Below are 24,624 nucleotides of genomic sequence, written 5' to 3'. Positions count from 1 at the left end.
CAAAAAAGTTGTTAATTTTCTGTCGATCCACCAATCGACTGTTTCAGCTCTACCTGCTTTAAAGCCCACATTGCCTTGAATCTGGCGGGCAAATAGCCTATGGATTTTTTTATTTTTTTTGCTGGCCTAAAAAGTAATATTTTAATTGACTCTAAAATTACTTGAATCAGTAAGATACTGTGTGTGTCTACTCTTTTAAAATTGTAGAATACAACTCCTCCCCAAATTCCCAGACAAAAATACTGAGGACATGACCTTAGAGTCCTCCAAGGTAGCTACAACCCTGAAGCCACTTTCACAATACATATCCACAGTCCTAAATGTGTAAAATAGTCATAAACCTATTTAACTGGAACACCTGCATGGCTCAGATGGGATGGTTAGCTGTGTGGTACTCAGCTGTTCTGACGTCGAGCACGCTATCTGACGTCACCGTGGGAGTGTTCCACCATCGGGAGAAATGAATGGTCATCAACACAATCCTCTCAGCGCCCATGTAAGTTGAAGCAGCAAAACACATTTTGCGAACTGGCGTATGAATGAAATGTGTTTCCATATGCTTTTATCCGATCCGCACAAGGGTTGAGGTTGATTAACGTTGTTTATCCCATTGCCGCTTTCGCCTGGCGAGGTGCCCTGTTCGCTCGGAGCTAACCACGGCTGAAGCGATGTTTTTCAGCTAGAGAGTCTAGCCAGCTAACTGACAGGCTGAGTGGCCAGGCGGCGAGTAAGCGCCTGTTTTGCCATCCAGGATAGTCTTGGATGGGCGATGTTAAGTGTATTTGAATGGGAGTGATTACGAAAAGCGAATTAATGGTGCTGCTGTTGACAGTGTTTGTAAAGGTTTAACTTTGGGGACAACACCCAGGCCGGATGCAATGGAAACTCCGCCGCGGGTCGACCAGGATATGCTAAATTAATTGGACTAGCTCACAATTTAGACTTAGTCCTCAGTTAAGCACTGGTTATTACCAACGCAAAGAGGGGTCTCTTAATGCAAACCTATACTGTAAGACCTGTAGGACTAAATACGCCACCATGAAATACAAGACAACAAGGTGTGATTAAGGAAGCCTATGTGACAGATGGCCCTTTACCTCCAATATAAATGCATGTGTTTGAGCTTACCTGTGAGAGCCGTTTTATGGTGGTGGTGTCAGTTGGACATGATTCTGAGTTTAATTTTTAATGGTTAATGCCATATTTGGAGTAGATAATGACATAAAAGGATGCCACAATATGTATGACTAAATATCTTTATCAATAATGGGACATTTGGGTGTGACAGTTTGTGCTTTATTACTATATAGCGTTTTAGATACGTGACAAACTACTCAGAGAATTAAACGGTTAAATGCTCAGGTTGTAAAGCCCCGGGGCCAAGGGCACTACACACGGGCGTTAACTGTGTCTTACCAGCTTGATACTTTCAGGTCTTCAGGTGAGCTCACGTAACCCGGAGGGCGGGTAACCAAACTGCACACTTTAGGTTTGAGTCTGGGGTGATAAAGACAGCTGGTAACCTCTGGCAGCTGTTATGAATGCTAAATATTGAGTATACAGACCATAATGTGACTACACATTAAATAACTATGACCTCGCTCCGCAGAAGAGCACCGGTGTGCGCTGTAAAGCAAAATGAGCACCCTCCGGTGCACCACGTTAGCTTGTACTGCTAGCTACAAGAGGAGCAGACAAACCATCAAAACGGGGACAACGATGTATTCTGACTTTATCTACCACACCGGTTAGCACCACCTGAGAATAAAACGATAAACTACATTGATGTTTTCAGCTAATATGTCCTACAGCTGAGTGTTTTAAAGGTAAGGCCTACGAACGATGGCTAGCGAGGTGCTAATTTCATCCTCTTCTTATCTCCAGCTAACGTTAAACCGTTGGGCTCAGACTATTTGCAGTAACTTATTAACGTAATATCATAAATACAGCCCAGTAATTGTGCACGTGAATTACTTTATTACACCATCTGCTTTTTTAAAATGTTTTAAGCATACGCGTTACTACTGTTACCCTACATGTAATGACACCGAATGCACCTGTAACCTATTGAGTAATTTAGTAAATTAAGCTGTATGCTGATAGTAAGCTCTCTACAGTTAGTGTGTTTTAACGTCAAAGTTTTTGTTTCGCGTAATAGTCTAATCAAAAGGAAACAGTATTGTTACGCCGGTAATTCATAATTAAGGAAGGGGTGGTGATGATGTCATCGGAATGCACGGATGACTGTATCCGTGTCTTCATGCAGAGCCATGTTTGTATTAATACGTACTGTACATTGTTGTGTTACCATTTTTTGTTGTTTGTCACGTTGAATTCGTTTATCTCAGTTGTGGCTCTATAAGACAGGCGAATGGTTCATGTCCTGCAGATATTCCCAAGGGGCTTTTCGGCACCATTAATTAAAATTACACAATTAATTAAGCTAAAAGGCCTTGGAGGCCTGTGCTGTACGAAATTAAAACACATTAATTTTGCCATTCAAGTTATGAAGCCACAGACTTGGCAAAATGGCTGGTGTGTGTGTGTGTGTGTATGTATGTATATGTATGTGTGTATATATATATATATATATATATATACAGTCTGTGGCTTGATTCATTTGAAAATAGGAGAGACATTTAATGCTATGTTATATAAACATACTCATCCTCAAGTTGTGATCAAACCCTAGCCCAGATGGGGGAAATGGATAAAACATACTCTAATGTATTATTGCTTTATAAAGTGCTTATGGTTAATATGTTAGTGAACAGTTGCCTGATTCAGCAGACATAAATACGCATGTATTTTCATTAGTATTTCTGTGCACTTGATGAACGTAAGTCTAATATTCACTCAACTTTTAGCTCTGTTTTGTTCTGTGGCAACTCCTAATAATAATGTCTTGGTTTTAGCTTCCAAGATGCTTTCCTATATTTACCAGCATAGATATATACCAGAAATTAACTGACAATGTATGCCAGTTAGATTTCTGTCCAACTTTCTCTGACCTCATGCAAACGGAGCCAAGGAATACCTGACGAGATCAAGGTGGCTGCAGTTTTTGGAGCCAGGCGCCGCAGTTGCTCTGTCTAATATGAGTATTACTTATTTAATTCCTTAGGTATCATGAAGCGTCAAAAAACCATTGGTAACAAGTGAAATGAGAGGATTCTTAAAATAACATCTGATGTGAAGCCCTGACAGTCTCAGTATCTGACAGATCAATGAAATCTATTGTCCTGTTTTTCTGCTTTCCTCTCCCTGTGTATTTTGACTATTGATTCATGTTTTGAATTTATTTATGTTGAGGGGGACAGTCCCAGCAAACAACTGGGCAGCTGATTTAAATACAGCGGCTAACTGATATGATGGCTGCCTTACATGAGAATTGTAGCCCATCTAAATCAACAAAAATATTCTTAATTCTCAATTTGTGAGAAAGACGTCACCTGTGTGTCTGAAGTTGTCAGATGTAAATGTAATGAAACTGTCAGAATTCCCTTCATAACAACTGTCTCTCATGCTGTCTTGCCTGTTTTTTGTTTTTCTTTACAGCATGTGATTTTTCTAAATGTCCATGGTAACAGCTGACTAAGGTTTGACAGCTATCCCACCAGATTTCCATTTGTAACAATTACCCAGAGGAAGCGGTGCAGGAAATTCGCTTGGCTTAAGCCTTTTTCTGTGTTATTAGATCCACAAATCATCTGCTGATGACCACATCTGAAGGTATGTTTATCTGCACTTAGACTCTTGCTGAGTTGTGTGTCCCTCTTTTGGAACTAAAGCTAATCGTTTTTGGTTTTTACAGATTTTCGCGGAACAATACTATAAACACTATTACTATATATATATGATTTTAAAAGAGGAGTATCAGTCTAAACTAATTTTCTCCTGCATGTTTCTATGCAGTAATAGTGTTACCTGCTGCAAGAAGACACTCCAGTTTTCAGTCTACAAGCAGCTGACAAAATGTGAGCAGTAACACTAAGTGAAGAGAAAAATGGAGAGAAAATTCAAAGGAGCTACTGAATATATGATTTTCATCCCATTTTCATTATCATTCAAAATAAATGTGAATAAATACATACAATCGGAAACTAGCGAGTGCTTTTCTTAAGTGATGTGTAGGAATCCTGGAACATTGCATGTAGGCCTGTGCTGTAGCAATGACCCATGCAGACACATTGCTTCCAGATCAAAAATGGACCTGCTGCCCTTTTGCTGAAAAGTTTAAAAGCTTAAATGCTGCTAGACATGCACAACACTCTGTAGATGGTGTGACCTTGGAGCACTGCATGTACAGAGAGTGATAGGCAAATGTTGGCTGACCCAGTTCAAAGAGAACACTTTGCCCTTAGCCTAGAGGAGTCGGACACCATTGTATTTTCATTGTAGATGAAGGATATAGTTCCATGTCTGTGTGGAAGTTTTGTTCCTATGTCTTGCTTTGAGTTTCGAGCCGAGCTTACAAACCAATACGTTGCACTGAATCACTAATCAGTATCAGGAAATGTGGTTGAAGAGTAACTGTTTTTCATACATAGATGAAGCTTAGTGTTAAATCAGTTGGTTACATAGTTATATAGCCTATATATGATAATTGGTAGCCTTAACATTATGACATGTATATCAAAGAGCCAGTAAGATGTGCACTTATACCTGGCATCTGTGAGTTTTAAAGCAGCAGCCATGAAAACTTGCATATACAAACACTGGTTTAACACAGACTGTGTAACATGACTTCATTGTGGTTAGCTGTAATGTCACAAAAAAATTAACTTATGTTTGAGAGAATGCAGTTTGAAGTTCCGAGTAGTCTTTTTATACTTACAGTATTTCCCTTACAGAGAGCGGGATGTTTCATGTGAAATAATCTTTTGACGTTTTCATTTTTTTTGAGTAATGAGTGAAATGAGCGACAGCAGTAAGTGAACAGTTTTTTAAAAAAATGAAATGGCCTTTGTTCAGTCACGTTGATCAGCAAGAATTGGTAAGGATACACTCTTTTCATTATTGTACTATTCACTACCACCTACCCTTTAACAGAGTGCTTTCCAACACTGCAGATGTAACAGCAGGACCAGCAGTAATGAGTCACTGTGTATCACTAATGGAGCATTTCAAAGGGTTTTTGGTGCTAGATTGTGCTGCTGGGTTGTTAAATGATACTTCGTAGCTCTGCTGACTCGTGGAATCATTTTTCTGTCTGTCTGCAAAATAATCCATGTGCTACATAGTCAGACCCATTGCTTTAGGCTGGGATATTTCCTTTAGAGAAACATGCTTCTCACTATGCCTTGTCTGTCTGTGTGCTTGAAGACTAAAGCAGGGCACAAACTTACTGTTGAGAAGTAAAATGTATTCTGGTCTTTAAGAAGTCCATAGAAATGTTGGTTTTCGTGCTTAGCAATAGGTGTAATTCAGGTTTACTTTAACAATATGTCATTTAGAATGCATGCTGTGCAAACTAATCAAACCTTTCAATTTATGTTTCACTGCTGTTCATCAGCACTGCAACCAGGGACAGCCGATGTTTTGGTTTTGATCCCATGTGATTCAAGCATGCAGAGGCATAGCAGAACCAGTGTAGCTGTGTCTGTTTCTGCCATTAGTAATGGGTATGCTTGAACACTGAAGTTGAAGTACTGAATTTCCAAAAATGAAGGATTAATTTGATTAAAGAGATCAATTTCATCAATTAAAATTTTGTGAAAAAATGAATTCCTTTATTAATAAAGGTGCGAATCTGTAAATGTAAACACAGAACAATTTAAAGTGCTAACGCTGCCATTTGGGTTTGAGGTTTTAGGAATGTTCTGGCTGTGAACCACATAGTGTCAAATAAGTACAGGTACTGTAAAAAAGAGAGTTTTTAAAGCTGATGTCCATCTGGTCATGTGAGAAATCATCAAAAATAAAAAACTAGACGTTTGTATTCAAGGACAGCATGCACGTTTGTTGGTTCGTTGGCCGAGGAGAAAAAGAGGACAGGAGGGATCTCTCTCAGGCTAACGTCCCCCACCGCCCTTGTACGTGCTACAGATGAGTTGTGCAGTGACAGCTCCCTTGAGCAGTGTTCATGCCATGATTTTGTATGTTTGTTTCTATGTAGAACTAGTATTATTACTTATGTTGTCATGTATCCTGTAATGTACAATAGATGCCATTATAACATAACAATGCTCATTATGCACCGATTTACTGCTGGGTCTTAAGATTTTAAAACAAAGGTCCATTTGGTCGTTGACAATTTCTTACAGTCAGCATAACTCTTTTAAGCGTCGTCTGGTGTAGCATTCCTTTACATATCCATTATTACCAGTTACTACTGAGTTAAAGGTTTGTGTTCAAGCCTGTTCATTTCTGTGTGATGCTAAAGTACGCCTATTTTTCAACCCTTTCCCTCTCTGTTGTATGAAGCATATTATTTATGATTTTTGTTTATATTTCAGCTTCATTTAGCCAATCCTGAGTTGTGAGTCAGTAGAGGAGAAGCTGCGCTGATGGTAAGATCTCTGTGACACTCTATCTCACCTCTTGCTCTCTTTCTCACTGTCTCATTACATGTTGGTAAACCACAATGCTTTTTATATAAGCTGTCATCTGAGAGCCAAAGACTTGGAATGGTCCTTTACATTACAGGATTTAGCCTTGTTATAAAATGAGATGCAAAGAGGAGGCCACCGTGGATCGTTGCACACCTTAATCATTTGAGAATTAGATAACAATCACTGCCCATTTAGAATTTCATTTTCATTTTTCACTCTGTAGTCTTTGTTAGCATCATCCAAGCACTTTCAATTATGTTGATTTATTAATTTCCTTAATGAATACTTTCTGAAATGTAGTTATTCAACTATCATGAGAGCGTTTGTACAATTGGGCTTGAATGCCCAGAAATAAACAATGGAAAGTGATTTCAGAAACAGCTAAAGGCATCGACCTTCAACATGCAATATAACAAACCTCGACATTTCAGAAACTGTTCTCAAAGCTTGTTTACTTTGTAGACTGTTTTTACATTACCGGGTTGGCACCATCAGACATGCCACATGCTTTTTAGCTAAAATGGATACCCACTGTTTTCATTCAGCAGAGAGAAAATATAAAGCTTTTTTCAATCATGAATTTTTGGACAAAATGAACACGAAACCTTCTTATACAGAACTGCAAAAAAGTGGTCATATCTGTGTCAACCCAGTTTATGTTGCTTGGTGTTTTTATATTCTGCTGCTGCTTATTATGTTCATCACTCATTGCTGCATGTCATAATCCATTTTATTTTCCTTTTGTGGTAGACAAGCATGACATTGAGCCAAGCCACAGATGCATGCGCACTCAGAAGGCCCAACTGAGCGCCATCCCCTCTGCTTCCCGGCTTTCAACCAGTCTCTTGGGGGGGGAGGGAGGGGGGTGTCGACGGGGCGTAGCTAGTCCCCTGCACCCCCTAGTAGAACCTCACTGTGAAACTGGAGGTCTCTGATGGATCAGGGTAGTAATGAGCAGAGTCCAGAGGAGCCGGACGCAGGAGGTCGAGCGGAGCCGGAAGTCGGCAGGAGGGCGTCGGAGTCAGAGCACGGCTTGTCCAAAATCACCCATAATGCCCTGGAGAACATGGGAGCGTTGGGCCATGGCCTGAAGCACTTCTTCCAGCCACAGCGCCGACGCTCCTCCGTTTCCCCACATGACTCCGTCTCGTCCTGCACAGGCGCCCCTCCCTCCGAACCCACTGATGTAGGGTCAGAAGTAGGGGACGCTCCTGCCTCCTCGGCCCTCCCTTTGGATTCTGACAACCCTGCCGCTTCCGCCCCTCCCGCAGCTCTGAGCCGTGTTCTGCAGCAGTTCCGAGGTCCACCAATGAAGCGAGGCACCAGCCTGCAGAGCCGCCGCAGCAAGGTGGGCGGCACTGGGGATCCTCCCCAGAAAGGTAGCCCACAGATCCACCGGCGCAGCACCCATGAGGCCTTGCTGCAGGCTGGACGCCCACGCTCCTCCTCCACCACAGATACACCTACCAGCCCAGCCCTAGCTGACATGCTGCTGACCTCTGGTTACCACTCAACTGAGGAGCCTGACAAGGTGAGTGTCTCAGTCCTGTCAAGTGGTCCACGTGAGAAGTAAACCATGGGCATGCAACAGTAAAGTCTTTTTAGAGAGTAGTAAGAATCTCCAGTCTTGATGCAAGTGATGCACTGGCAGATTTGGGAGGTTTGTGATGTACGTTACATAGGTAATTGCTTGGAGTGCCAGTGTGTGGGGGGTGCATGGAAGAGGAGAAAAAAATTGCTTGGCTCTCCCTTCACACTCCTTCACCGAGTCATAACTTGCATCCCCCAAAGCATGATGGGAACTGCTGTTCCAAAACTCAGAACCTGTTTGTCCCAAATAAAAGTAAGACAATTAAAAACAATAGCACTTACAAAATCCATGAATATTAGCTTTTTTCTTTTTGCACTCAAAACATTTGTATACATTATTCATAATGTCCCACCAACATTCTTATATAACAACCTCCTCTATTCATGTACAAATATATTCGGTGTGACACAAAAAACATAATGTTTGAATTCATAAATCTTTCTTTCATAAACTCTGTCCTAGAACATGCATAGTTCAACTTGCATAACAAAATATGTCATTATTAGGATCTACTGAATTAAATCCTAAAATTTTGTAATTTTGTATTCAACGTTGGCTTCAGGACATAAAACATTCAGATTCAAATCGTTATACAAAGAGACACTGTGCACTCATGAGGAAGCAAATGCTTTGTATTTGTTTGCAACCCGGCTATAAAAATAAAAGATAAAAACTTAGTCATGCACTAATATCTGTGCAGGAATGTCAAAACTAAGTGAATTGTGCAAACGTGTTAAAAGGCTGTTAATGGTTTAGATGTGCCTGGATGAACCGGTGAATGGGAAGATGAGCTGTCAGCGGTGGAAGGTCAGAGATTGCCTTTGAGTGGTTGGTCACTATGTGCTTTAAGCCTTTCTAAATTTAGCTTTTGCTGTCTCTGAGAGTACTTCAGGTCAGAGAAGGCTTGCAGGGCTAAACAAACTCAAACTTGTGGGATGATTGTTTTTATTTTTATTTTTTACACTGAATGTTGAAACCATGTTGGAAACAACGTCTTCAGTGTTATTACCAGTGAAACTGTAAAAGGGGGGGGGTTTACATGCCTATGAGATAACGGATTAAAATAAAAATAAAAAAATACACATTGAAACAGGGCTTTATTAAAAAGTAGAGGTAAAAAAACCCTACAAGAATATATAAAACTTTACACGGTAACTAGAGCACAATAAAAATTATTTACGCACTATAGGGCCATTGAAGTAGGGGCTGGATATCAGCAGTATGACAGGAGAATCTCTGGAATGACAAATTAGGAGAAAGTAGACATCGTAAAACGAGGGGCCATGTCACACTGTTCTGCAGTTCTTGGCAACTCAGTGGAAGCTGGAATTAAGTTTTTCAACACATGTAATAGGCAAGTTGGAAACATTTCACCTCCCAGTTCCTGTTTATCTTATAACACCATATGACCTTTTATTTGTAATCAACAATGTGCAGCTGAGGTTGAGTTATCCTCCGTCAAACACTAGTTGATCCAAGAACCTGTTTGTACTGCATAATTGTTTGTATTAGTGCTAAATACCTGTAGTTCAAGTAAAACTGCATGTAATCAAAAAGCTCATTTATTTATTAATGTTGACATATACCCAAACATCTCTGTAAAGTTATTTAGCAGCTCTTTCTTATCGCCTGTCAACGTTACAGCATCCTTTATCTTGTTATCATTTTTGACTTGACTGTTCCAAGGGGCCTTATGTTGGGTAAAAATGTTGGTTTCAATGCTGTTAAAATAATCACTAAAACTGTGAGGAAAAATGAGTATTAAATAGATCAAGAAAGTACACTAACCCGACCACAAAACCTAAGTACTTGTTCACCAAGATATTAGTTGTTTCATCCACTTTAAATCTCCAGATGTGAGATTTTGCCAGCTTTATAAAGCATCCTGATTCCTGACATTACTGTTAAACAGTTAAACAGTAATGTTAAACAGTTAAAATTGTAACAAAATCTTATGGTACTGTATGTTGCCAGACATACACACTGTTGACATACTTCAGAGTACAAGGAGTTCAACAGCTTGCATATTTCCAATAGGAGCTGGTAGCTCTTATGATTGTTGCCTCAGTTTGAGCCTCAAGGCTCTGATGAGTGTTTATGGCTTCAAGTCATTTGCACTGGGCTTTTTAACCAAAAAATTAAAATGATGTAACTCCTTCTCAGTCCACAGTTAACTTGGCCTATTTTTGAGCTTTTGTCAATTTTGACAACAGTCACTGCATCTTCCCACCTATGACTCTTTGAAGTGCAGCTGTGATGTGACAGTCAAAAGGAAACTTTTGTTTTACAGGCGCCATCTGCTGTTGTGAATGCGTAGTGACAGAAATAGCGTAAGTGTAAGATGGCTGCAGGTTTTCAAATGTTAATTTCCACAAAAAAACAGTCTTCTATTCAAGCCAATACAGCACCGTTTTTTAAACTGATTTTAAACAGTGTTCAGATAATTTTTATTATTTCGATACTGTTAGGGTTCTCATTAGACAAACCTTTAGAGAGAGACAACATGATAAACACCAAATTATGGTCAGCATTACATCACCCAGTGCTTGCACAATAATGCATGATTAAGTAATACCATGACAAGCAGTGATTTGAATGTTTTGTCTTGATGAACTTCAAATGATCAAAAGCATTTCTTCACATACATTTTATTCTCTTCACTTTTTTTGAACAGCTGGATCGTTATGATGGATTGGGCCCTGCTTTGTCACCCAATGCCCTCCCCTACGGTGCAGATGGGTATGATGTAGTTGACAATACCCCAGACCCCCAGCGAACTAAGCAGGCCATTGCCCAACTACAACAGAAGATCCTCAAGCTCACAGAACAAATCAAAATCGAGCAAACTGCACGTGATGACAACGTGGCTGAATACCTGAAACTCGCTAATAACGCAGACAAACAACAGAGTGCACGCATCAAACAGGTGTTTGAGAAGAAGAACCAAAAGTCAGCTCAGACTATCCACCAACTGCAGAGGAAGCTGGAGCATTACCACCGGAAGCTTCGAGAGGTGGAGCACAACGGTATCCCTCGCCAGCCCAAAGATGTTTTCCGAGACATGCACCAGGGGCTGAAAGATGTTGGAGCCAAGGTGTGTGCTTTCCTGGTGCCTTCAGTGTTCGTTTGTTGCCAAAACCCACTCTCTCAGCATTATTTAAAGGGTTTTATTGACAAAAACATTACAATTCTTTTGCCAATAAATTATAAAATGTTTAATATAAATTTGTTTGAGTAAATGTAAAGGAGTTAAGATAGCCGACAACTTAGAGAATAGACTGTTCTTGTGACAGACATTTGACTTGCCAAACACAGGTGTCTGTTGCACCTATTGAGTAACATTGATTCTGGAAAAAGAGGTTGAGGTGGGGAAGTCTGGTTGTACCGTGTTACCACCACTGTACAGTGGAGCTGGCAGAAGTCATGGATGGCCATATAGACGGGTTTCTGAGCAACGTCATCAGTGAGCTGCGCGTGCACGTGGGGTGTAGAAAACAAACGAGAATGAGTGGAAAATATTCATTATCTCAAGATGGAAACCTCTCCGTTAGCCCACAGTGCAGAATTAGCTGTTAGCTCCAGCGATCTAAATTCTGAAAATGTCCATATATAAGCTATCATGACATTATGGCCATAATTTTTCTACCCCCCTGTTGTGCACACATCCTTGATTGTTGGTAAATTGATTATATTGAAATTGATGATTGGAATTTAATTTTTAATGACAGGTTGACCATCTGTGCTTGTGGTGTGCATGCTAAAAGCCATAGGCCTATAGTTTTAGGGTGGTAGTGTTAAACGTTATCCGAAGCACAAGTAGTTCACACTGACTTATTGGCAAAAGCTGGAGCTAATTAAAAATGAGCTGCGTAGAGTTTCCATGTACCAGTCATACAAGGTATTGATATCATGCTTAACAGAGCACTATTTTAGATAAGCAAGTTTCAGTTCAACCAGCACCTGAACAGACTCTGCAGTTTCAACACAAATCACATTTGAGGCCTAGTGCTCAAATCACACCACACCTAGTGCTAAGAGGCAGAAATGTATACACATAAATAACAAATGGCTCCCACAGTAGGCTCATTTGTATAGTAGTGTATCCTTTTGGCAACTATTGCATGTTATTTTGCCTTAGTTTTCGTATTGAAATAGCAACTTGACACAGCCTGAGTACTGACCTGATCTCGCTCATTACAGGTGACAGGTGGTCTCTCCAGTTTCTCTCAAGCCACTCACTCTGCAGCTGGAGCTGTCGTGTCTAAGCCGAGAGAAATCGCCTCCCTCATCCGCAACAAGTTTGGCAGTGCTGATAACATTGCATCCCTAAAAGACTCCTTGGATGAAACACAGGGAGATGAAGGCATTGGTCCTGGGGGAACGAGGACCCTTGGGACAGGACAGTTGCAGTCCAGCCCAAAGTATGGCAGTGATGATGACTGTTCTAGCGCTACTTCTGGCTCTGCAGGAGCCAACAGCACGACTGGAGCCCCTGGAGGACCCCCTAGCTCCAAGGGCAATACCCTTGACCATGCCCAAGCCTCAGGCTTTGATGCTATACTCCATGAGATCCAAGAGCTCCGGGAAAACCAAGGTCGACTGGAGGAGTCCTTTGAAAACTTGAAAGCCCACTATCAGCGTGATTACACGATGATCATGGAGGCTCTGCAAGAGGAACGATACAGGTATCACATCATATCCTATACACTGTTGTATAGTAGGTCTGTGTGGGTGGAAGAGAAGAAAATGTCCTGTTTGTGACGCACTGTTGTTATTTTGCAGGTGTGAACGTTTAGAAGAACAGCTCAATGACTTGACAGAACTACACCAGAATGAAATTCTGAACTTGAAACAGGAACTAGCCAGCATGGAGGAGAAGATTGCTTACCAATCTTACGAAAGAGCGAGGGACATTCAGGTAAGCTTTACTAATAATAACATGATGTTCCTGCTGTGTCATCGGAGCTATTTCCCTGACAGTTTTGTCTCTGACCTGTAGGAGGCGTTGGAGGCCTGTCAGACACGTATCTCCAAGATGGAGCTGCAGCAGCAGCAACAGCAGGTGGTGCAGCTTGAGGGTTTAGAGAACGCCACAGCACGGACTCTTCTTGGAAAACTAATCAATGTGCTGCTAGCTGTTATGGCAGTCCTTTTGGTGTTTGTGTCCACGGTGGCTAACTGTGTCGTCCCCTTGATGAAAACACGCAGCCGCACACTTACTACACTGCTCCTCGTCATCCTCCTTGCCTTCCTCTGGAGGCATTGGGATGCTATTTCAGAGTATCTGCATCACTTTCTTCTGCACCCCAGATGACCAGCTTGGAGAGGCTTATTTAAATGACGAAGGGACAGAGGGTTTGGGGCTGATGTGTAAAGGGAGGACGTTGACCCATACAGGGCATACAGGGAGTTGAATCTCAATAGTGCTACCTTTTCTTCCTTTTCAACAGCCTCTCAAAACACTCAGGAGGATTGCATCAGAGGGTTGTCACTTTATCACTTTCTGAAATGTGTTTTGAGAAGAATAAAATGAAGAATAAGGTGGAGAAAAGGCTGGATGTTTGGTATTGACTTGCTATCTTTGGTGCAATTGTGGCACAAGCACACTGTAAGGGTGAAAGGGGCATAGTTGGCGGGGCTGAGAGAACTGCACACTTGATTTCTCTCTTCTGAGTGAATTTGTTTACATGTGGAAAACTGCATTGTTTCCCCACAGAAGAAATTGTACTTTTATTATTTTTGAGCTGATTCAAGTGGTATTGTTTTGAAGTCACTGCTATTTTTAATACAGCTGATTGGTGGCTTTTTTTCTTTTCTTTTAACTGTAATGAGCCAACACTGTTCTGCTGATTTAGTTGTCCACATTCTCTTTTTGTAAGTTCTCTCTCTTCTGGTCTTTCCAGTCTGCTCGTTATTTCCCCTTCACTCAATATTTTCAAATTTCAGCTTGTGTGGCCAACTCTTCATCTTCCTGCTCACTACATTTTGAAGAATGGGGTGCTTGCACATCAGCTGCATTGCTCTGGAATCAGACTTGTCACTGGATCAAATGGTAGTGGGTTCTTGACTTGTTTCTTTTGGATGTTTTAAGTCAGTAACACTGGTTCAGCCACAACCAGGATATAACTATCAAGAACTGTTGAGTTGGAGTTGCGACCCTGCCCTCTGGGCCAACTGGATCCTGCTATCCTGGTGGCTTTTCCACTGCAGAAGAATAATCTATGAACTGAATTAACATACTTGAAGAGTGCTTTAAGTGCTCAAAGACTCAGTGCTTCCGTACTGTTTCCATAGTGACAATGAAATAGTAATACTTTTTAGTTTATTTTTTATTTTTTAAAGACAAATAAATTTGCTGTTTTAAAAGGTGAAAGTCTAACTTGTGTTTGTCTTCAATGTCATTAAGTCGCTAAATTGTACATTACACATTACAAAAAGCCTCTTGTTGGGGAATATACTATATTTAAGAGAGTAGTAGTCATGTTCTTCCAGGGTTTGAATGTGAAGCCTTAACTTGTAGGAGACTGGTAATCCCCCCCAAAATTGAGGAAGCATTGACATAAAAGATGGTTAATTGGACTTCAGGCCATGAGAGTAACGCAGACAAATTGTGGAGGTCTCTGGCAGTAGTAGTTAATAAATTATCCTCCAGATATGTAATTTTTTGCTGTCTTACTTGTGGCTGAAAAAACCCAGTTCAAAAAATGTGACATGTTAACACTCAAACACAGTTTACTCATTCTTCCTACTACACCAACATCCTGAAGTGTGTTTGGGTTAGTGAGGGAGGCCATAAAAGAGAGACCTTTTTTTTCCACAGCAGACATTTTGACATGTTATAGCAGGAAAAGCACAAGTGTATTTAATAACATTATTGATGGCTGCATTACATTTAGACAAGGTCCAAGGTATTGTGTCTGCTCACTGGAATAGTTTACTGGGCCACTTGAAGGAATTGAGCTATCAATGTTATTAATTACACCTGTGCTTTTCCTGCTATGACATGTCAAAAGGTGTTGTGAACAAGCTCTATTGCATTTGACCCTTTTCATTAGGCCCACGTGTGTTGTGGGTAACAGGTGCAGAAGAATAAGCTGGATGTGTAAATAAGCAACTCTTATGTCGCTAACAGGACAGTCAGGGAGATCAAGTACAGTCTGTACAGCCCTGAGAAGATATCACCTGTGTGGGTTGACTATAGTCAAGACTAGTTCAGGGCATTTTAAAGACTATTTTCCTTCTCCATGCTCCTTGGAGGTAGCTGAAGTTGTGCTAGAAACCCCTTAAAAGCTTTATTCAGTAACTGAACCTGACTCCATCCAGCTTTTCCTCTGTAGATTTGACATTCGGTGCCTGCAGTTTTTCACTAACCACGTGGACTTTAACTAGCATTTTGACAACCTCTTAAAACAACTCTTAACATAAAAAGTACAAATGTGATATCGATATCAGAGGTTCCCAAACTTGATTCCGTTCAGAGGAAAAATGTTAATATTTAACTATCTGAATATTTTACCGTTGCTATGCAACATGAAAATCTGTTAGCGGTCGGTGCAACGTAGCTAGCAAACTAGCTATAAACTGAAAAACCGTCCTGTTTGTGTGATTTGTTTTGCTCGCAACTGTTACAGACAGTATCGAGCATGTTCAGAACAGTGGTATGATTGTTTACAGAATTAAACCATTAACGCAAAGCTAAAGGTTTTTAATTATTAACGCTAGCTATAAGTGGGGAAAAAAAATTCTTATCTAAGCCAAGTGGCTAAATTGAATCTGTCACCATGATTAGATGTGATCGACGCCCGGCAGGTTGGAAGTCGCTGAAATAGACACATTCATTTGATGCCAGGTAAGTAGGCCTATCTACCAATATAACGAAGTTTAAGTCAGTTCACCCAAATTACAAAAACGTTACTTACTTCTAGAGGTCGTGCAAAATTTGGCTTTGATTGCAGGTCTTGAGTTGTTTCAAATATCTGCCTCCACCCTAATTTCAGGGGAGCTAAATAGAATTCTGGTGAGGTTCAAAGAAATTAGTGTGTGTATATATATATATATATATATATATATATATATATATATATAAATCTTACATCAAAACAGTGCCCTTCACTTTTATGGACAAAAGGGCCACATGTTAATATCTTATGTAATAAAACATAACCTCTAATTTAGATATAATCACTGGATGAAGAGGTCAAGATAGTAACCTCATACCACACTCAAAGCAGAGTAGAGCCATAGTCTTAATTTTCATATTACAATAGCAAAGTGGTTCAGTTGTCTGAGTATTAGCCAACTAACACAATCCTGCACATTACAGGTGACAGGTGGTCTCTCTAGCCACTTTTTCTGCCACGAGCGCCGGTGTCCAAGCTGAGCAAAATCTCCTCCATCTGCAAACGTTTGGCAGTGCTGATAACATTGCAGCCCTGAAAGACTTGGATGAAACCCAGGGAGATGAGGGTGTTGGCCCTGGGGGAATGAGGACACTTAGGACAGGGCAACTGCAGTCCAGCCCAAAGTATGGCAGTGACGATAACTGTTCTAGTAGTGCTACTTCTGCAGGAGCCTCTGGAGGACCCCATAGCTCCAGGGTCAATACCCCTGAACATGCCCAGGCATCAGGCTTTGATGATATACTCTATCTGATCCAAGATCTTCGGGAAAACCAATATCGACTTAAGGAATCCTTTGAAAACTTAAAATCCTACCACCAACAAGAGTACACAGTGATTGTGGAGGCCCTAGAAGAGGAACGATACAGGTAGTATATGCTTACTATAGTACTCTGTGGGGTTGAAAGGAACCTGTCCTGTTTAACATACTATTGGCGTTACTATTTTGCAGGTGTGAACGTTTAGAAGAACAGCTCAATGACTTGACAGAACTGCACCAGAATGAAATTCTGAACTTGAAAGAGGAACTAGCCAGCATGGAGGAGAAAACTGCTTATCGGTCGTATGGTAGAGCAACGGATATTCATGTAAGCTTCACTAGTATAAGTGATCTGTCACAGCAGACATTTTGGCATAGCAAGAAAAGCACAGGTGTTACTAATGACAATGGCTGCATTCTATTTAGGTGAGCCAGTTCCAGTGTGATTGCAGGCTTACTGGAATGAACAATTGTTAATTAGTTAAATCATTACTGTGCTTTTCCTGCCCAGTAAAGCACAATATCTAGACATAAGGACCTAACAGTGGGTTCTGCTTCATTATCAGTTCTTGAGACCCTGTTTTGAAGAGGATCCTTGTGACAAAATCTAGTTGTAATACTTTGTTAAATGCTGCATATTACTAAATTAAAGTTGAATCATTACTACACAGCAAGTCAGGGACCAGGTATTCCAGAACAAACACTACAGTGGGAGTAATAAGGACCTAGGTTAATTTCGCCATGATCAGGTCTAAATAAAATGAGGTGCTGTATATGTAATTCCTCAAGTTAGTCATTTCCACTGACAGTTTTGTCTCTGACCTGTAGGAGGCACTGGAGGCCTGTCAGACACGTCTCTCCAAGATGGAGCTGCAGCAACAGCAGGTGGTGCAGCTTGAGGGTTTGGAGAACATCACAGCACGGACTCTTCTTGGAAAACTAATTAATGTGCTGCTAGCTGTTATGGCAGTCCTTTTGGTGTTTGTGTCCACGGTGGCTAACTGTGTCGTCCCCTTGATGAAAACCTGCAGCTGCGTGCTTTCTGTACTCCTCTTCAGCCTTCTCTGGAGGCATTGGGATGCCATTTCAGAGTATTTGCATCACTTTCTGTGGTCGACCTCCTGAAAAGGGAAACTAAATAAAAATTGTTGACTCAAGCATCACTCTGCATCCCTATCATGAATCTAGTGGAAGCTACTGTACTAAAGCATTAATGTTCCACATTTGTTTACTGAAGTCAACTTTAATGTTCTCGTACCTTTTGGAAGTTGCATTAAGTTTTTAAAAATGGAAACTTTGACATCCTATTAGTTGAACAGTGGTAGCAACACAAGTTCCTGTATGTTTACTTTTTGTTAAAAGTGTAAACACTAACAAGTTCTAGGCTACCTTATCAGTCTCCAAGAGCAGGTTGTGCTGCTGTAGTGGAATACTATTGGGCCAAAAAGCGAGCACCAGTTAATTTAAATTCCAATATTTTATATCCTGACAAGCAGAATAAAGACGCAGCATTATGGGCCAAATGGAGAGTTTAAAAAGCACACAAGAGCTTAAAATCTAAGAATTTATTACAAAACAAAACAGTACAACACATCAGTGAATTAAAATTTACTCTGCAGCCTTCCTCCCTCGTTTCCCAGTTGTTTTAGAAGCAGGGGCATCGCTGCCTGCTTTAGCTGCTTTGCTCCGGGAAGCCATGCTTGCCTTTTCAGGATTTGCCTTTACCTCCTTGGTGGCCTTTGCTGCTTTAGTTTTGGCTGAATCAGAGGCTCCCTCGCCGTCCCCTTTCTCTGCAGTTTTTTTAGCTTTTGGCTTCTTTGCTGGGGCAACCTTTGTTTTAGTAGCAGCCTCTTTGTCTTTCTTTGACTTTTTGGGAGGCTTGGAGTCCTAAAATGGAAATAAAGCCAGAGTCAGACAAGGCTGTAACCAGAATTTTAAAGATACTGTAATATGTCCAAGCAGAAGTTAACTAAATTTAGTAACATTTGAAATTTTAAAGTGAAATGCATGTTATAGTTTGTTTTACTAAATTAACAAGGCACTGCCATAAAGGAGCATGTATGCTCAGCCAACCCACCTAGTATAAATGAATGAGAAAAGATTCTATTATATTTGAATAGTTTGTTTCTCAAATGATCATATTCTTGTATCTGCCAGGAATAAATGGTGGAAAAACATTGTTGTGCATTTCTTATCCCAAAAATTGTTAGATTAACAAAAAACCACACATCTTATACAATATTGTCCACCTTTAAAAACAAACAAAAAAACCCCACCCCCCGCAGGCCTGTATATTCCCAGATAAAAATACAGACGACATAACTACTTCATTGTTTTCCCTCTCAGAAGGAACAAACATCCTCACCTCCTGTGACTTGACCGGTTCATTGGCAGTGTCTCCCTTTTTCGTGGCACCTTTAAGAAAGTACAGATTTAAAAAAAAAAAAAAACCCGACACCTAATATCACTGATTGTGGTCATTTATACCATTTTATAAATACCTGCTTTCTTGGGCTTCTTGCCTCCGTCCTTTTCTGCTTTGGGCACTTTTTGCACATTGGGATCCGTGTTCTCAGTCTTAGGCTTTGCCTCCTTGACTTTTGGTGCAAGCTTAAGATAAGGTAAAAAAAATAAAAAGGCCCGATTAATGACTTCATTTGACCCGCTTTTAATGACGCTGTTGACTTGACACCTTACCCTAAATTTTCCCATTGCGCCTGTAGTGAAACTGGAGTTTGCAGGCCGCACCAACGTGCCAGTCTCGATTCCTTTTTTCAGGGCTCTGCGGACCAAGTGCTTTAACCTCAACAAATCCACCGAGGGGTATTTTTGTTTAATATAGTTCTGTATCGCTTGGGATGAAACCCCTTTGCGCGAGTCCAACTCTTTAAGTGCTTCTTTCACCATAATCGCTGTGGAAGGATGAGCTGCAAGTTTGCGCAGCGCCGCAGCATCTACAGAGCGAACGTGCACACACACATACTCCGTTTACACATTTGAAAACAAGTTGATAGGTTTAACATTCAACAGTTTTAAAACGTTGATAGTTTTAAATAATGGCTTCAACAGTCACATCTAATTGAATGAAAAAAAAAAACCAAACATTTTCTGACTTTCGCGCTCAGACCTGATTTTTTCTCTCCCACCGGGACATCACTGGAGGACGGTACAGGAGGCTCGGCAGAGTCTGCCGCTGGCTTTTTAGGAGGCATTACTGAGAATCCAACGTAGAAAACCAAGCCACAAAAAAGCAGCAGCTTACGTGAAGTATTAAAGTAGGCTACACTACAACGACACGTACAGCGTCTCAGTCTTTATGCAGTTGCTTCCGGTAAAATGAGAACAGGTGAATCAAATCGCATCAGGTGCAATTCATTAGGGTCTGTGAATGAAAGCCGTCAGGGATCATGGCGAAAGGCTTCATCCACCTTCTTAAGGAATTTTTGAATCTGTTGTCTTTGAATGTGTCCTCTTATATGATGATAAATACATTTAATTAAATGTAGAAAGAAGTAATACTAGAACTTGAATTCAATGGTTTTGTCAATGAAATGAGCGTAATACTACTAACTATATATATTTCTATGTTTATATACAGTCTATGACTAGTACATTTGAAGTGTATTTATTTTGATAAATAAATATGGATAAAAGAGCCACACTGGTAATGGAAACAATTGGTGAGGTGTTTTCCTCAATCACAAATGTGAATATAACATTGTCCAGAAATCCTTTGCTGGCTGTCAGTCATAGACTTACAGTATGAGTTATATAATACAGTCAAACGTTTGTTCACATAAGATGTAATGTAATATTAATACAAATAAAGAAACAGTATTGCTGATTCAACAGTCACATTATTTTCCCTTCACAACACAGAAACAAATATATAGCCAATGATTCATTACTGGCTATTGTCCTTTGAAAAACCTATTGGATAAATTTGACCTGCTTGTTTTTACTCTTCACATGTGTCTTTCCCACTGCCACTACACATTTGGTGACCTCGTAATTCTTCATACTGTGGTATTTGGACTCATACATGTTTTGGCTCATTTGTCGCATTCTGCAACACTTGCTGTATGATGCAGCATCTTTTTGGAATATAGCTTTATTGTTTAGGAACTCTACAGACTGTTGTGTATTTGTTGATATCACAGAAACATCACCAGGGTTGCAACTGACATGAAGATACAGCATAATGGAAAAATGTTCAGGATGGACTATTCTCCAAAGCTGTATCACCAGTTCTGCCCAGTTTTGGCAGAAAAAACAAAGAACAGAAATCAACAGAATTGATAAAATAACTCCATTCTGTCATCTTTCTTCACCAGGTAGCCCACAATCTGCTATATTAGATCTAAGTATACAATATGTACCGGGGCTTTACAGACAATATCAAGTACTGTTAGTGTTTCTGTGGCCTGTAATAATAATAATAATAATAATAATAATAATAATAATATTAAATTCTGATGCTTGTGATTTTTCTGAGAGCAGGTTTGAGGCTTGTGTATGTCAAAGGCAGACGGGTATAGTCTTTGGTGGATTTGTGGACAGTTTTAGTATTCAGTGTCATCATGGCTGGACACCTGGTGTTGGTCATCCTTATGTGTGAGTTAAACCTCACTAATACTAATACTGGTACGTTTTCACTTGCAAGCATCAAATATTAAATGTTAGTGCTTATATGTTGTTATCATAGACTGTATATTGTTATCAGAATGTTGTGGCACGTTTTAATCATTCTGCATTTTGATGAGTTGAATTGCATTTATATCTCTTGTTGACAAATTGTTCAGATTCCTTTCATGAGATCAAAGTACAAGGTCAGTCACTGATATGATCTTAATATTCTTAAGCCTTACTGTTATCACCGTATGAGAAATCTATTATAGTCTGCTATTAATTTGACAATTTTTGCACATTAGTTTTTGTCTGTTTCCTCTACATTAAATCACCACTTCTCATTAGGAGGATTATCATCATGTACATGCCATTATTAGGTTTTTAATATGACATTTGTTTACCTCTAAATTATCAGCAAGTCTTCCACCTAAACTAACAGACTGACTCCACAGGTGATGACATGAAGACGCTCAGTCACATCGCACTGTCAAACCCATATTTGAAATTGCTGTTTAAAATTGCTAACACTGCTCCAACATACTTTCTTTGCATAACAGCTTATATTTATTGACTTTTCATGAATGTCTGTTCTAGGTCAAAAACCACAGATGAGTCTTCAACCTTTTTCAGGTGACCACTTTGTCTACACTTGCTCACTGCCTAGATCTGCTTACAACAACACTGCATGTAACCTGTCTGTTGGAGAAAAAAGTTGTCCAGTTATTACAACCATCTGGAAGAAGAGCCTCAGCAACAGTGGTTCTGCGAGTTTTTTGATGATTTGCTGTCACATCTTTATTTTGTTCAACAAAAGGATGCCAGCTGTGATTACAGCTCCGTGAACGCCATGTCTCCTCGTAGTGATGGATTGATAAGTCAGAGAAGGCATGACAACTTATGTGATGCAAACAACACATTTATTGAAATCGCTGAATCATAGAAAATCACACAGTCCACATATGAGTCAGTATTATATTTGAAGCCGCTCAGAAATGTATGTAGGTATATACAACAAAGTGACCTTGAAAGCAAGGAATATCATCCTGTCTTTGGGAAAACACACAACGGGTGCTCACGGTTGGCACAGTTCTGTTCAAGCATCTCACCTGGTATCAAATGTAGATATTTAAATAATTACACTTTTATCTAAGAATAAATAAATTGCAGTGACACATAAAAGTGATGTATCTATATTATTCCATCTACATAAATACACTATCTTATTTTGTTTAGAAATCACAGCTTTTGTTTACTATTTGTTTCTTTTTTTTCTTCCTATTATTTGATCATTTTGGTGTTATTTGGCGCAGGTATCCTACAACTCAATAAACTTGTTTGTCAATGGGTCAGGCTAAATGCAACAAGGTGATCAACCCTTTTCAGTAGCTGAGTATGAGCAGCATCATGATTAACGTATTAACAGTCCTAGGGTAATATAATAATAAACATTAAGCATAACGTCAAAATGATTTACTGTATATATACAATAAATCATTTGCCATTGCCTATTTAAAGAAATTTCCTGCAGAAATATAATGATAGTGAATTCTGATCAGTCCTGTTTGAGCTGACAGCATTCAATGGCAACCATTAATATCATTAATTTAGACACCCAGGTCTAAATTTAAACAGCTACATTTATTACCATTACTGCTCAGGGTCCTGGGCTCTGGAATTGGAAACCACTGGGAATACTAACCCTTATGACTTGAAACATCCCTCCCATCAGTTACATATTTGTTTAAAATCCACCATGTCTAGAATTTGAATACACTATATAAAGGTTATATTGATAAAATTTTATGTAGACAAATATAAATAAAAAAACATCCACAGAGCTTTTAGAAATGTATGGAATAAAAGGATAACTTTTCCAAAAAACAAAAAGATTGCGAATTAATAATTTAAACAATTTTGACTGGTCCAAAATGAATGTTTTGTTTATCTCTGTGTGAGATGTCTGACGTTTGGTTCCTGCTTCTAACAAAGCTTGTGAGCCAATTGTATAACGACGTTGGTATCACGTGGTATAGTTGCCACTTTACATTAGCACATATTAGCTATCTTAGCCTAATAGTCCAAAAAACAATAACCTATAAAATTACAGATCTGCATATTTAAACAAAATAAACAACAACTACCGACAGCCATAGTCCTTAAAACCTTAACTAATGCGTTGTCACCGGTTAGATTGTCAAAATTAGAATAACATTGTCAATCCCTGAGGAGCTATGTTAGCATTAGTGACGGTTGCATCCAGTTACCTAATGTTATAGTTCCCTCTTAACAATATAAGGCTCTAACATAGATGCGTATCAGAGGGGATTTAGAAGTGGTCTAGGGTCCGACATAATCGATGGCCCGGGGCCATGGAATGGAAGCGGGGAGGGGGAGTATGGCATCTAGTGGCTGGATGCTATCAATGTTATCAATAGCACCTTTAAACTTTGCTGCTCCCCAGTGGCAGTATAAAGAATTCTCTGTGCCAGACAGCAATTGCCCTACAGATCCAACTCAAGGAAAAGGAAGAGCTGATAGCAACATGTAGACAACATACATTTTCAATGTGATTGTCATTTTTGTACAAACAAAAACTTGTGCCTTGAGAATCATTTCCAGGATGCTATAATTACACAGAAATCTACACATAGTGGCTTTCAATAAGGTAAACAATTGAACTATGAATTTAAAACATTGCATGTCACACTGACACAGCTCTGGTAGAAACTATGGGGAGCCAAAAGCCGACACAACAGGCAGGACATGTCTCTGGAAAACTTCACAACAATGGGAGCAGGACAAGAGAGAGTGTCTGAGGCTGAAGAGAGAGATGGAGCAGGTGTCAAATAAATCAATATTTGAATAAATATACAGTATACATACATATTTTCTTTCCTTTTGTGTCTTTTCAGGTCTGAGCAGTCCTAGTGCTTCCACTCCTGTATCTCAATGATTCATACTCCCTCTACACAAGCTGTTGAGCTATGTGTTTTTTGTCCCCATTTATGTGTTCATGCAACAGGTCTGACTACTATCTATGAAAACCATGAATATATATCAAAATCTAATGGACAGATTCCCATTAAATTTGCTGAGCACATGCATGATCTCCAGATGATGAAGCCTTTTCATTTGTAGCTTTGAGCTTTTCCTCTTGTAAAACGTGTGAGCAAAAATGTCTCACTTACACAT

At 39.8% G+C, this 24,624-nt stretch overlaps 3 protein-coding genes and 1 long non-coding RNA gene across 9 annotated transcripts; 2 read left to right on the top strand and 2 right to left on the bottom strand.

Annotated features, from left to right (window-relative positions):
- Positions 1-372: 372 nt before the first annotated feature.
- On the top strand, positions 373-14,524 carry tmcc1b (transmembrane and coiled-coil domain family 1b). 6 transcript variants are annotated; one of them, XM_044213962.1, is made up of 8 exons: positions 373-496; positions 3,559-3,732; positions 6,459-6,512; positions 7,305-8,085; positions 10,820-11,239; positions 12,346-12,830; positions 12,928-13,063; positions 13,145-14,524. In XM_044213962.1, exons 4-8 carry the CDS (start codon positions 7,489-7,491, stop codon positions 13,457-13,459), a joined length of 1,953 nt encoding a protein of 650 aa, XP_044069897.1. In that variant the 5' UTR covers positions 373-496; positions 3,559-3,732; positions 6,459-6,512; positions 7,305-7,488; the 3' UTR covers positions 13,460-14,524. The 6 variants fall into 6 exon arrangements, with proteins under 6 accessions (XP_044069897.1, XP_044069916.1, XP_044069906.1 ...); XM_044213995.1 differs by lacking the exon at positions 373-496 and having other exon boundaries at positions 3,562-3,599; positions 3,698-3,732; XM_044213981.1 differs by lacking the exon at positions 3,559-3,732 and having other exon boundaries at positions 401-496.
- Positions 8,098-12,462, bottom strand: LOC122884529. Its single transcript, XR_006379906.1, has 3 exons — positions 12,327-12,462; positions 9,330-9,381; positions 8,098-8,378 (listed from the first exon to the last, which is right to left on the bottom strand). It is a non-coding gene; the product is annotated as an uncharacterized LOC122884529 (long non-coding RNA).
- Positions 14,525-15,420: 896 nt separating the features above from the next.
- On the top strand, positions 15,421-18,683 carry LOC122884440 (transmembrane and coiled-coil domains protein 1-like). Its single transcript, XM_044214388.1, has 4 exons — positions 15,421-15,994; positions 16,469-16,912; positions 16,996-17,131; positions 17,632-18,683. The coding sequence occupies exons 2-4, from the start codon at positions 16,629-16,631 to the stop codon at positions 17,926-17,928; spliced, it is 717 nt and encodes a 238-aa protein (XP_044070323.1). The 5' UTR covers positions 15,421-15,994; positions 16,469-16,628; the 3' UTR covers positions 17,929-18,683.
- On the bottom strand, positions 18,354-20,116 carry LOC122884426 (protein B4). Its single transcript, XM_044214352.1, has 5 exons — positions 19,931-20,116; positions 19,501-19,757; positions 19,305-19,413; positions 19,169-19,218; positions 18,354-18,690 (listed from the first exon to the last, which is right to left on the bottom strand). The coding sequence occupies exons 1-5, from the start codon at positions 20,013-20,015 to the stop codon at positions 18,412-18,414; spliced, it is 780 nt and encodes a 259-aa protein (XP_044070287.1). The 5' UTR covers positions 20,016-20,116; the 3' UTR covers positions 18,354-18,411.
- Positions 20,117-24,624: the final 4,508 nt, after the last annotated feature.

Source organism: Siniperca chuatsi, linkage group LG2, assembly GCF_020085105.1.
Source record: "Siniperca chuatsi isolate FFG_IHB_CAS linkage group LG2, ASM2008510v1, whole genome shotgun sequence".
Classification (NCBI taxonomy): domain Eukaryota; kingdom Metazoa; phylum Chordata; class Actinopteri; order Centrarchiformes; family Sinipercidae; genus Siniperca; species Siniperca chuatsi.
Note: the sequence above shows the minus strand (reverse complement) of the source record. Positions and strands in the feature narration are given on the sequence as shown.

What these genes read in the sequence shown, in the direction of transcription:
- LOC122884426 (XM_044214352.1), bottom strand. Translation starts at nt 20,015, where the DNA reads ATGCCTCCTAAAAAGCCAGCGGCAGACTCTGCCGAGCCTCCTGTACCG. An exon ending in CAAGAAGCCCAAGAAAGCAG is followed by an intron (nt 19,219 to 19,304) that starts GTATTTATAAAA and finishes ACTTTCTTAAAG; the next exon opens with GTGCCACGAAAAAGGGAGAC. An exon ending in AACCGGTCAAGTCACAGGAG is followed by an intron (nt 18,691 to 19,168) that starts GTGAGGATGTTT and finishes TTTCCATTTTAG; the next exon opens with GACTCCAAGCCTCCCAAAAA.
- tmcc1b (XM_044213962.1), top strand. Translation starts at nt 7,489, where the DNA reads ATGGATCAGGGTAGTAATGAGCAGAGTCCAGAGGAGCCGGACGCAGGA. An exon ending in CTGCAAGAGGAACGATACAG is followed by an intron (nt 12,831 to 12,927) that starts GTATCACATCAT and finishes GTTATTTTGCAG; the next exon opens with GTGTGAACGTTTAGAAGAAC. An exon ending in AAAGAGCGAGGGACATTCAG is followed by an intron (nt 13,064 to 13,144) that starts GTAAGCTTTACT and finishes TCTGACCTGTAG; the next exon opens with GAGGCGTTGGAGGCCTGTCA.
- LOC122884440 (XM_044214388.1), top strand. Translation starts at nt 16,629, where the DNA reads ATGAGGACACTTAGGACAGGGCAACTGCAGTCCAGCCCAAAGTATGGC. An exon ending in CTAGAAGAGGAACGATACAG is followed by an intron (nt 16,913 to 16,995) that starts GTAGTATATGCT and finishes ACTATTTTGCAG; the next exon opens with GTGTGAACGTTTAGAAGAAC. An exon ending in GTAGAGCAACGGATATTCAT is followed by an intron (nt 17,132 to 17,631) that starts GTAAGCTTCACT and finishes TCTGACCTGTAG; the next exon opens with GAGGCACTGGAGGCCTGTCA.